This window comes from Moschus berezovskii, chromosome 23 (assembly GCF_049115385.1).
Source record: "Moschus berezovskii isolate FMDL1 chromosome 23, NW_MosBer_1.0, whole genome shotgun sequence".
Taxonomy (NCBI): domain Eukaryota; kingdom Metazoa; phylum Chordata; class Mammalia; order Artiodactyla; family Moschidae; genus Moschus; species Moschus berezovskii.
The window spans coordinates 50,423,730-50,437,056 of NC_142482.1; the positions used below are offsets into that span (position 1 = coordinate 50,423,730).

Sequence of the window (13,327 nt, forward strand, 5' to 3'; positions counted from 1 at the left end):
AAAGGACTTAAGCATCTTCAGATTTTGATACCTGCAGGGTCCTGGAATCAAGCCCTGCAGATATGACTGCATTATGCCCAGTAATTCTAGTCTTGCTATACAGACATATCTCAGAGACATTGTGAGCTCAGTTTGAGACCAACCTTTGCAATAAAGCAAGTGTCACAACAGAAGTGACTCAAAATAATTTTTTGGTTTTCCAATGAATATAAAAGTTATGTTTATACTATACTATAGTCTATTAAGTGTGCCAATAGCTTAAAAAAAGAAACCTGCACATACTTTAATTAAAAAATACCTCAGGGACTGCCCTGATGGTCCAGTGGTTAAGAATCCGCCTGCCAATGCAGGGGACAGGGGTTTGAACTCTGGTGAGAGAAGATCCCATATGCCTTGGGGCAACTAAGCCAGTGTGCTAAAAGTACAGAGCTCAAGTACCCCAGAGTCCTTGTGCCAAAATGAAGACTCAGCACAGCCAAAAATAAATAAATAAAATAAAAATACTTCATTGCTAAAAATGCTAACCATCATCTGACAATACAGAGTTGTCACAAAGCTTCAATTTGTAAAAAAAATCCATCTCTGTGAAGCGCAAAAAAAGCGAAGTGCAACAGAACAAGGCATGCCTGTGTTTTCTAGACATACGCTCGTCCACGTACACCAAGAAAAGGATTAGACAATTCTTGAAGAAGCACAGTTTGTAAGAGAGAAAACCTAAGCACAAACTAGAAGTCCATCAAGAGTAGAAGGCAGAAACAAACTATAGTACGGTCAAACAATGTCACTGCAACGAGAGTAAACTGCAGCACATTACAGTATGGGTGCACCTTCCAAACATAACGGTGAGTTGAAAGAAGCCACATCCAAAAGCATGCATACTGTATTATGCCATTTACATAAAGTTCAAAAGGAAGCAACATCCAGTGTTGTAAGTTGGAATAAGTAGGGACCTATAACCACACTACCCTGAAAGCACCTGTGCTCTCTGATCTCAGAAGCGAAGCAGGGTCAGGCTGGTCAGTATTTGGATGGGGGAGAAGAGGAAGTAAGTAGTTACTCTGGGCAGGGGAAAGGGATGGACTCTTTGAGTGAAAGGTGGTGCAAGGGTGCTTCTGAGAGGCTGGTCAATTTCTTTACTGTTCAGTTCAGTTCAGTTGCTCAGTTGTGTCTGACTCCTTGTGACCCCATGGACTGCAGCACGCCAGGCTTCCCTGTCCATCACCAACTCCTTGAGCTTGCTCAAACTCATGTCCATTGAGTCAGTGATGTCAAGCAACTATCCCATCCTCTGTTGTCCCCTTCTCCTCCTGCCCTCAATCTTTCCCAGCATCAGGGTCTTTTCCAGTGAGTCAGTTCTTCCCATCAGGTGGCCAAAGTACTGGAAGCATCAGTCCTTGCAATGAATATTCAGGGTTGATTCTTTTCAGATTGACTGGTTTGATTTCCATGCTGTCCAAGGGACTCTCAAGAGTCTTCTCCAACACCACAGTTCAAAAGTATCAATCCTTTGCCGCTCATCTTTCTTTACTGGGACCTGGCTAGATGTGGACTCTGAAACTTCACTGAGCTATGGCATTTTGACTTGTGTGCTTTCTGTTTGTATATTTCAATTTAAAAAGTTACCTAAATAAACTGAAGATTGGCATACCATATGATCTGGGAAATCTAGCCCTTGGAAGATATTCCAGAGAAACTCTCTGCACGTGTGCACTAGGAAAACTGGAACAGGAAATGGCAACCCACTCCAATATTCTTGATGGAAAATTCCATGGACAGAGGAGCCTGGTGGGCTACAGTCCATGGGGTCACAAAGAGTCAGACATGACTGAGCGACTGAGCACAGCACAGCACAGCACTAGGAGAGACAGGAAAGAACATGACAGCCCCAAACTAGAAACAACTCTCAACACACCTATGAACAAGAGAATAGACACGCTATGGTAGATTCACACAATGCAAAATTACACAGCAGGGACAATTAATGACTCAGAGCTGTAGGCATCAACACGGAGGCAACCAAAAAACCTCAGTGTTAAGGAAAAGAAGAAAGCTGCAGAAGAACGCAATTGGTACAACTGGTACAATTTCCAACCAACATAAAATATGCAAAACTTCACGTGTTATTTAGGGTTTCATACATATGTATCAACAAAAAGCAGAGGAATAATAAATACGAAATTTGAAAGACTGCTTGCTCTTGCAGGAGAGGCAGAGGAAGATAACCACTGAGGGCACCTAGAAAGTTACAGAGGCCATGCTCTGCTTCTGAAACCAGGGGTGGGGACACGGCGAGTGCGCAACTTTATTCTTTATTTCTTGCTGCTGCTGCTGCTGCTACTAAGTCACTTCAGTCGTGTCCGACTCTGTGTGACCCCATAGATGGAAGCCCACCAGGCTCCCGCTTCCCTGGGATTCTCCAGGCAAGAACACTGGAGTGGGTTGCCATTTCCTTCTCCAATGTGTGAAAGTGAAGTCGCTCAGTCATGTCCGACCCTTAGCGACCCCACGGACTGCAGCCTACTAGGCTCCTCCATCCATGGGATTTTCCAGGCAAGAGTACTGGAGAATTATAAATCCTCTTGTGGGTCTAAGAATTATTTCAAATTAAAACAGCTTGATAGGACTCCCCTGGTGGCACAGAATATAAGAATCTGCCTGCCAATGCAGGGGACACGGGTTCCATCCCTGAGCTGGGATGATCCCACATGTCTCGGAGCAGCTAAGTCCAGACACCACGGCTACTGAGTTAGCATTCTAGAGCTCACGAGCCACAACCACTAAGCCCGCAGGCTGCTACTACTGGAGCCCATGAGTCTAACCCTGTGTCCGCAACGAGAGAAGCCACTGCAGCACAAGGCCCTCGCACTGCAACGAAGAGTAGCCCCCGCTCGCCACAACTACAGAAAGCCTGTGCACAGCAAGGGAGCCCCAGGCCAGACAAAAATAAAAATACATAAATAAAACCTGCACAGGCATGAAGCTATTCACTACAGCGCACTCACTGACGATAAACGTTTAAATGTCACTTAAATGCCCTTATTATACAGTCTTTTCAGGGAAAGAGATCTCTATGTACTGAGACGGAAGCATCTTCAAGATATATTAAATGACACAGTGAGCTCCAGTGTGTGCTGTTTGCTACCATTCTTTTTAATGTTGTTTTACAAAGAAACCTTTCCAGACTTTGTCCTTGACAGAAGACCAAGCTGAAAACCAAAGGGACTCTGAGTCAATAAACACCATTTAAATAAATATTTCAAAAGTTGAGGGTATAGATGGTAATCAATCAGAATGGAGCTAGAGGGTCTCAAGGGAGGATTTCTTGGGCAGAGGGGATTTAAAAGATATGATACTATCCTTAGAGGCTATGATCACTCTGAGCTATACTTCTTTAAACCTTTAAAATGTAGTTTAGATATTTGTTTCCAGTGCTTTAAAAAAATATGCCTACCATAAATACATAATGAGAGCATAAAGAAAGTTCTAGTAGGATAAATGAATCATTAAGAATTGTTATCTATTAGAGTGTGAAGAAAGAGAAGGATTAAAGGGGACTTTCATTTTTAATTTACATATTATGTGTGTGCATGTACTTATATATGCACACATATGTTCAATTTACTTTTTTAAACTTGAGATTATATTCACGTAATGCTTATGTAAAATTTAAAACTATAGAAAACAGAACTCCTAAATATTCATACCATTTTTCTCACCAGTTTACTTTGTAAAATCTTCCAAATATGTTAATAATCAAGAGTCACTTCAATAATATTTGTATCTTAAATCCCAGGCTTTGAAAAACTTGATTATAAACGTTATAAAGCTTTTCAAATGTTTCTCATTCATTCTTTAAAGCAGAATTTGAACTAAGAAAATATTTTGCTGGTGATAACTGCATATCTGTGAATATATTAATACCACAAACCACTGAATTATATACTCTAAGAGGGTGAATTCTGTGAATTAAGCTTGTGAATTACGTCAAAATTTTCAGAAAGGAAAAGCATCTTGCATCTGAGATTACAATTCCGAATATTCTTTAATGTACTGATAAAACAAGACACATTCTATAGATGAATGCTTGAACACTTTGAAGCAATTAGCACATTTTTAAACGCTAAGGAACTGTCAAATCTCCAGAGAGGCACAATATACCAATTAAGAAAGTCTGCCAATAGCCCAAACACGTTGTTGTCGTTCAGTCACTAAGTCGTGTCCGACTCTTTGCAACCCCATGAACGGCAGCATGCCGGGCTTCTTGGTCCTTCACTATCTCTCTGCATTTGCTCAAACTCCTGTCTTTTGAGCTCAAACATATATTCATCCTTTTCTCTTTACTAACAGGATCCTAATTTCGATGCTGTTATGAAAGATTTCCCTCCAGTTATAAAATATAAAACATGCAACAGTTATGGAGTATCTTCTTCCTTTGTCCCCACGTTGTTCAGAGTAGCTGTGAGATCCTGTCCTGGCCAAAGAGCTATAAATAGAAATCTACTGTTGGAACTTCCAGGAAAGCTCCTGATTTCCCAGTAAAAGGAGGAGAGACTTGGCTTACGATACTCCAGTCTTTCCCATCTTTTCTGCTTTGAACTTGGAATGATGGCTGACAGTGCAGTAATGATCTTGTGAGAGAGCTGGAAACTAGAAGGAGAATTCCCTGGGCAACTATACCAACTCTGGACTGCCTGCTTCTAAACTGCTTATAATGAGAGAAAAATAAAAGCCTTAATCGGTTAAGCTATTGTAGTGGAGATTCTCTTTATACATGGGACAGTACCATCCTGATACAATAATCGATACAATAAAGGAAAAATATACGTCATTACTACCGACTGACAACTAAACTAACCCATCAATTAATTCAAACAGAAAACCAAAGACATCATACCTTAACAGCAGTATTTGGTTTCATACCACATCGGTAGGTCTTTGCTATCTGGGGAGTCAGCTGGATCTCCTTGGTAAGCTGCCTCCATTTTCTACACTCAGGTCTTGTACATTGAACCTAGATGGAAAGTAAGAAGTCAAGGTCAATGAGTTAGCAGCTCTTGAGTGAGCATTTCTTCCATCTCTTCCTTTGCCATCTCCTCCACATGATTTGGGTTAACAAGCATTCAGCATCAAATGCAAGAGGTTAAGTGAAAGAAGCCAAATGTAAAAGGTCACATACCGCCTGATTTCTTTATATAAAGCATCCAAAATGGCAAATTCATAAAGACAGAAGGCAGATTAGCGGTTGCCAGCGGGTAGGGGTAGGGAGGAATGAGAGGTAACAGCTGAATGGGCATAAGTCTCCTTTGCGGATGATGAAAATGTTCTGGAATTGGATATTGCTGGGGACTGGACCACACTGTGAACGTACTGAATGCCACTGAGCTGTACACTTTGAAAGGGTTAATTAAAAAAAATTTAAATTTATTTTTTAATCGGAGGATAGCTGCTTTACAATGCATTGGTTTCTCAGTACAACAATGCGAATCGGTCATGAGTGTGTGTATGCGCTCTTCCCTCTTGAGTCTCCCTTGTGAATTTTTTTGTGAATTTAAAGTTATGTAAATCTCACTTCAATTAAGAAAAATTTTAAGGTATGCAGAGAAAAGCTCAAATTACCTATAACATTAAATAAATTAGCAATTTATTGAATGATGGTATATTTATATTATACATATACAATCACTAAAGTGTGTTTTCAAAGAATGGCTAAATAGAAAAAGTAAAGTTAAACTAATAAAAAAAAACCTAAAAGTGACTAAAAACTTACATGCAAAGTATGATTCTAAACCTAATTAGGGTTTGCATACTAAGTGTGAAATTGTGTTTAAATAAACACAGGAAAACATGAACAGAAAAAACGAAGAGAGAGAAGGACCAAACTTAGCAATGCTATCAGCAGATATGCTACAGGTCAAGTTAGGTGATTTTTCCACAAAAACAAAAAAAGCGATTTGCTTTCATAGTTACAGAAAGAATAAATGTAATTAAAGAAAACTTTCCTAAAAATTGGAATTTTCATCCATTCCTCTTGCATTTAGTGCTATAAATGCTTTTGCTGTTTAGTTGCTCAGTTCTGTCCAACTCTTTGCTACCCCATGGACTGTAGCCTGCCAGGCTCCTCTGTCCATGAGATTACTCAGGCAAGAATGGCTGGAGTGGGTTGACCCACGGATCAAACTCCCGTTTCCTGCTTGGCAGGCAGATTCTTTACCCTGGAGCTACCAGGCAAGCCCTACAAATGCTTCACGAAATAGTTTTATCTTTTTTACCCAGTAGGGGAGCTGCTGATCTGCCATGAAAGCTTTGGGACTAGGTTCAGTTTTTCCATTGCTTGTCCATATTTTTTTCCATGTAGTATATTTGTCATATCCATCCTTATGGCTGAAAAACAATAAATATATCAGACAATAAGCTATTCAGGTTTTCAAAACAGGAGGCAGACTGAAATCTTCTGTGAAGGACTTAACTAGCCATATTATAAGGGGGGAGGGGTAAATTATCATAGCACGCATAAAACTGGTTGCATTTTCAGTATCTAAAACTATCAAGAAAGGATGGTTACCTGTCTGTCCAGCACCCTCGAGCTGTCAGCATCCCCCATAAAAATCTTTTCATTCCTGCCCCTTTGCATTGGCATAGAAGAGCAAAGCAGCTCCTAAATTTTTCAGAATTTGTGAACTACAGAGAATAACCATCTCATGGCAGATACCTTTTGAGCTCTGAGTGTGCACACACAAGCATATACACACGCAAACTACAGCATCCAAGTTCTGGCATACCTGTAGTCAGCTCAGGTATGGATGAAACAGTGAAATAATTCAGTAACCCGGGGAGGGGGGCTGCTCAGACTTAACCATCCGACCCCCACCACTGCCCACGCCACCACCCCTTCCACCCCGAAAACTTCCAACAATCATCAGAACAAACCTTCTGTAGTAATGGTCAAAGCATTCATTACAGAAATGCTCCCCACAGGAGAGGTGATACCAGCGGGACGTGTAGCCATTTTTGGCACACCTGAAAATAGCAAAAACAGATAGGTTTGGTAACGAATAAACACGTCTCACTGTTTTTGTTAACATTTATTGAACACCTCCTGTGAGCCCATTTTGCCTTACCTTCACTTAGAATACTAATGACTGGATACTGCAACAGAAGAAATGAAATGGTTTGATTGACACAGAACAATGCATGGGGAGGACACAGGGACTTAGATCAGCGGCACCCAGCTGCCTGCTAATCAAAAGGCCCTGGGACTCAGCTTTATCAGGACTCCATGGAGTGATGATACGGTTTTAGGACATGAAAGAAAAGATGGCAGTGGGCTTGCCGCATGTGTGTGAAGGAGGGAAGTGTGGTCTCTAGTAGCAACATCTGGCCAGTTGGGATCGGACCATCCCGTGGGCAATCTGGCAAATAAAACCTGCCACGCGGCCAATAATGTAGCAAAAGTATGAACTATAAAGCCACTATGAACACTAACACCACCACTTCTTTGTGATTTAAAAAAAAGAAAGAATTTGTTTTCCAGGTTTCACTGAATCTTAACTGAAGATTTTTTTCCACTGGAAATAAAAGGTCATGCTTGGATCCTCCCAACAAAAATGGCAAGAGTGCAGTTAGCTACGTAGTTTGAATGAGCCCTGTATGCATCTTTGGAGGCCGAAGTATGCTGTAAGGGGGAGAAAAGCAGCCCAGAGAAATAAGCAAACATTGGTCTCTTCAGGAAGCTCAAGGTTCTCTCTACTCCCCCCTTACTTCTTACCCCATCCCACCCTCAAACTATCCCCCCATTCCCGACCTCCAGAGGTATAACTATGGGGGATGCAATGTGAGCACAGGGGGCTGGCCACTGTGCAGAGCTGATAAAGCCGAGTCTAACGGGGGAGTGAGGAGCAGGGTGTGATGTGTACAAAATGTACCAGCAATGTCTCTACTGCAGGATAGCAGTGTCTCTGTGTATCTTTAGGAAGACTATCTTTGAGGATGAATGCGCTCACTGACAGGAAGGTGAGGCCAAGACACGCCGTCTAAACAGACCTTTCAGAAGTACTTGCAAAGCACACAGGACACGTGGCTGTACAGCCTGCTTTTTCACATTTCCTGTACTTCTTCTCTGACCCACCGTCTTCATCCTCATCCGTCGTCTCCGCAGCCTTTTTCTTCGCCTGAGAAAGAACCAGCTGAGGTTAAGATCAACACCGGTGTGGCCCAGGCTGGAGGTGGTGGGAGCTTTACTCCTGAAATCACTTCCAGGTTAGAAGTTCTAAGTGTGAAGATCAACAGCATCCTGGCAGTGGGGTAGGGGCTGACGATAACAGCAATTTCCTTGAGACTGCATTGTGCAAACAATTCACTAATCTGCTAGAAATTTGGAACCAGCACTTTGACAACAGGTCTCGGAGCAGAGACCGAAAATGCATACTAGCTTCTTTTAGGAAAAAGCTGTTTCAACTCTACTTCAATACTGATTACCTAACCCAGATAGTCTAACCAATAAAAAATTTAAAAAACATTTTTTTAGGTTGTATCATAAAAAATGAAAGCCACTTTCAAATTAAGATTCTTCTCTTTGCTTAGAGAAGTTCTATCCTCTCAGTATTGTAGATTTAAAAACTACAATAAAAATCTGTAGACAAATTCTAGAGAAAGAATTACATATTCAATATTTTCCTTTAAAAAAAAATGGCCCTACAAGAAAGATGGCAGCGAGTAAGCCATCAATAGCACCCAAAAAACTATTACAAGCTGAGGTCCAAATTCCTATGAATGACATCAAGCTAAGCATGATCTGGCTCCAGCTCACATCCTGGAGGCAACCACACAGCTGAACACCCTATGCTGTTTCACAGAAATGCCTTTATCTCCACCAGATAAGTTTTTTTCCTACATTCTATCACTTTATCACACTGGAAGTCCCAAGGTGAATTTTTCCACTAGACTGCAAGTTCCTCGAGGGCTGGAATTCTACTCTTTCATCTCTAATTCTTCAGTCTCAATCACAGTAAGTCTGCTGGCTCTAAACAGGGTCAATGAATGGACAAATAAGTGATACCTGCCTACCGGAACTCCTCAAAGGAAGGCTATCTGGAGAAAGATCAAAAGACGCTTTTTTCTTCGTTCTCCCCCGTGAGGTTGCCATTGTATCAGAAAATCTGTCAAAAAAAAAAACAGAACAAAAAACAAACCAGAAAACATTAAATAAGAACATCTGCTAATACTTTCAACACTCTGGAGTCAAGTTATTAAGTAGTTTTGGTGGTAAGAGTGCATGTCCTACAGTTAGATGGCCTGAGTGTGAAACCACTCCTTTCAAGTTATTTAAGATAAGACTGAGCCTCAGCGTTCTCACATATAAAATGGGCACAACGAGTGTGTACCCTAGTACTGGTGTGAGGATTAAGTAAAATAATTAGTTGGAAGCACCAGGCTGAGTATAAGTACTCAATAAATGTTACCCATTGGTAGTATATACATTTTACATATATACAGAAATGAATGACCTATAAACAAAAGACACTACTGTTTATAAAATTCGATGAGTAAAAATACCTTATTTTTGTTTATGTTCCTCTCTTTCTCACTATATCTTAGTTCCCAAATTTTGATCTAGTTTACTTTAAAAAGTATACGGGCTTCCCTCGTAGCTCAGTTGGTAAAGAATCTGCCTGCAATGCAGGAGACCTCGGTTTGATTCCTGGGTTATGCAGATCCCCTGGAAAAGGAAATGGTAACCCACTCCAGTATTCTTGCCTGGAAAGTCCCATGGAAAGAGGACCCTGTAGGCAGGCTACAGTCCATGGGGGTAGCAAGAGCTGGACACGACTTAGCGATGAAACCACCACCCACCACCATACTTTAAAAAGAAAAAGCATTCATTCCTTCTCAGTAAAACCCAGCATATAAATCTCAGGCATACTATCTGGTAACTATTGAATATAGGAATCTGGGTTAGACATTCACTGGACAAACTTGAGTTCTCAAACTAGTTTAATCACAGCACAGTTAAAACATTAAGAATCAGAAGTCTACACACAAAAAAATAATGCATAAATCCATGAACAAGTAAGACTTGTCATACCAGCATTTTTTTCAATTAACTTAAATAAGGAATGAAAAATGCTTAGCATAACTAAGTACTCGCTAGTATACACATCCTACAGTTATCAGACATCTCCTTCCCTGATCCATATTTACTCCACACACACACTCACAACAGCATGAGAATTAATAGGACATACCTACAGATAAGGAATTGAAAGTGGAACTGGAAAGTGAAGAAGTGCTGTTATCTTAAGATACAAATCCCACATATATGATCTTAATCTTGGGGAAAAGCTTTGAAGGGCTTGTAATCCTACTGCTTCACTATAAACTGTGATCCTACTATTTACACTAACATTTGTAAGTGCACTTTTTATGGATTATGAACATCACACGTAAAAACTAATCTGCCATCTACATCAACTTTGTGAAATCTTGACACCAACATTATGGATGGTTTTTCTTTGACTCAGTCTTCCCTTTCTCAAAACCATTATGTTAGTATATGAATAAATACACTGTATACATATTCTGAAATGAATTACAGCTCTTAGCCATTTAAAAAATAGCCATTAGTCCTACAGCACTCCTATGTAGCTGGATAAAGACTGCTGCTGCTGCTGCTAAATCGCTTCAGTCGTGTCCGACTCTGTGCGACCCCATAGGCGGCAGCCCACCAGGCTCCCCCATCCCTGGGATTCTCTAGGCAAGAACACTGGAGTGGGTTGCCATTTCCTTCTCCAGGGCATGAAAGTGAAAAGTGAAAGTGAAGTCGCTCAGTTGTGTCCGACTCTTAGCGACCCCATGGACTGCAGCCCACCAGGCTCCACCACCCATGGGATTTTCCAGGCAAGAGTTCTGGAGTGGGGTGCCACTGCCTTCTCCGAGATAAACTACTAGTGGTTTTAAAACTACTACTGTCTACCTTAATTCTTATACCCTAAGAAGGGCTTCTGGCTCACATTTTCAAAATAATTTACAATCTCTTTATGTAAAACATAAAACCTACATTATTCATAAAATGAACCACAAATAAAGCATATGTAAACATGTACACTGTATATGTTAAGTACTGCAGCAAAAATATTTGAGTCTAATGTTCAGTTTAGGAATGCAAATAAAATCAGTTCAAGCAACATTTGACCATGTTACCTGGGAATGCAAGCACTCTCAAAAGAAAGTATAATTTCTGTAAATTTCATCAAACATTTAACCCAAATGTATACTTAAAAACATATTTTTGATTGCAAAAGAATGATGTAATCCAAGAAATGGTTAAGAGGAAATGAAAACATTAGCTATGAAAGCCGTTAAGAAATCTGTGTGGTCTGGGAAAAATATGATTGAAGATTTTCAGAGTAGTGCATTTTCACCTTTAATTATACAATTAATAGTTATGTACCTTCATTCTTTTTTGACACTGTAATTTCTTTATTTTCACTGTTGCTGGGTTCTTGGGGCCTCAAATGGAGGAAAAAATTTTAAGTTGGGAGGACTACAGTTACTTACGCTTTTAAATATAATCTTAGAAATACTGACCAACTGTTAGTAAAACAAATTGGTATACTGGAAATGCTTTCCCAACTGGTTCTTCAAATTAATAAACACACATAACTTTAAATATAATAAATTTGCTTCAGGTTCAGTATGACCTTATAAGCGTAGTTCTTCCTAATTTTAAATTCGTAGCTTTGGTTTTCTCTTAATACGACTAAAGAAAGGAAAAAATGGTTGGGGGGGTACCTAAATAAGTGTGAATATATCAGTGTCTAGATTTCTAGTTTAGTAAGTCCCAAGATTTTTTCAGAAGTAACTTATTCAAAACCTTTAAAAAAAACACCACACAGAATCCATAAAAATATGAATTAAAGGACTCCAGGTTGAAATAAAAATGTACAGTGGCATTAACATAATTTCTCGAAACTGCACAAACTACTAGAAACTTCTCCAGAGACAACAGGAGCAAAAATTTCCCTTCGAACCACTTAAAATTGTACCCACAACAATCAACTTTCAAACATATGGATCCAGTTCAATTGCCCGAATGCTTTGTTGACGACTTTCTGGGCACGGAGGATAATTAATTATTGATGGTCATTTTCTCCCGTACCTCCTGAAGAAAACCTTCCCTCCCACTCACCTTTCTTCCCCTAAAGTCGGTTTAAAAATAAAAACAAAAAACACCAACCAACCAAAGTGTAACAGCCCTGAGCTGTGTGTGCACAGGTGGAGTGACCTATCCCCCAAACGAAGTGGTCTGGACGCCTGCACGCTCTCCCGAGGGAAGGCCTGGCCTCCATCTGGCTAGGTTCCAGGTCACAGAACCCCCCCCAACTCGCTACAGCTGGGCCTGTCTCTTCCTCTTTCACCTGCCAGCTGCTGGGCTGTTGACTAACAGCTACCGAAACCGCGCCGCCCCCTCGGGGGTCCCGGAGGAGTCACCCCAGCAACCTGGCCATGCCGATCGCCTCTTAACGCGTGGTCCCTGCGCTGCAGTCCGGCTCACAGCACCTGCGAGGCCGTACCGGCTTCTCGCCGCCACGCTCTCAAAGCTGGGAGGCAAGCCACCGAGTTCCAGCCCCCGGACGGTGGGTGCCCGGGTCCTCGCAGCAGCCTTTCCCCGGGTGACAGGGCTGTGACAGCCCCCCAGGAGGGAGCCCCCAGAGGCTCCCTGTGCCAGCGGCAGCCGCCTCGCTTTCCAAAAAGCTCTCTCGACTCCTCCGAAGTCGGAGAAGCCGCAGCCTCCCCAGGAGCACCTCTGCGCTGCAGGCGTGCAAGGAGTCGCGGGGAGACGGCACCCCCGGACAAAAAGCAAACACCGTGGGGAGGGGGATTAACCCGCAACACCGCGAGAAATCCGGGACGCTCCAACACCCCAGGCCAGGCATCCACCCTCCCCCCCATTCCTCGGACTGGGACCCTCCCCCGCACCCCGCGCCCCTTTGCAACCCGGCGACGGAGGCAGAGCCCCCAAGGGGCCAGTCCAGCTCCCAGCCGGCCGAGGAGCGCGGCGCAGGGGCAGGAGAGCTTGCACCCCGGCCGGGCTGCTTTGTGCAGAGCTGTCACCAGAAACCCGCCGCCGCCCCCACGCCCGCCCCCGGAGCCGCGCGTCTCCCCGGGCCCCCCACCTCGGAGCGCAGGCGAGACTGAGCGCGCCGCCCCGGGCTGCGGGCGCCTCTCCGGAGCCGCGCGCCGCGCGCACAGGACAGCAGGATCCGCGCCGCGAGCCGCAGCCCCAGCTCGGCCGCCGCCGCCGCCGCCGCCGCTTCCGCCCCTGTCACGA

At 42.6% G+C, this 13,327-nt stretch overlaps 1 protein-coding gene across 1 annotated transcript in view; it reads right to left on the minus strand.

Annotated features, from left to right (window-relative positions):
• The window catches only part of KDM1B (lysine demethylase 1B), a 41,009-nt gene extending 27,699 nt beyond the window's left edge, over nt 1-13,310 (minus strand). Inside the window, exons 1-6 of the mRNA XM_055405881.2 lie at nt 13,173-13,310; nt 9,056-9,155; nt 8,041-8,168; nt 6,928-7,017; nt 6,270-6,381; nt 4,895-5,011 (exon numbers count right to left, since the gene is read on the minus strand). Of these exons, the coding sequence (XP_055261856.2) occupies nt 4,895-5,011; nt 6,270-6,381; nt 6,928-7,017; nt 8,041-8,168; nt 9,056-9,142 (534 nt within the window). The 5' untranslated portion in view covers nt 9,143-9,155; nt 13,173-13,310. The remainder of the gene's footprint in view (nt 1-4,894; nt 5,012-6,269; nt 6,382-6,927; nt 7,018-8,040; nt 8,169-9,055; nt 9,156-13,172) is intronic.
• Nucleotides 13,311-13,327: the final 17 nt, after the last annotated feature.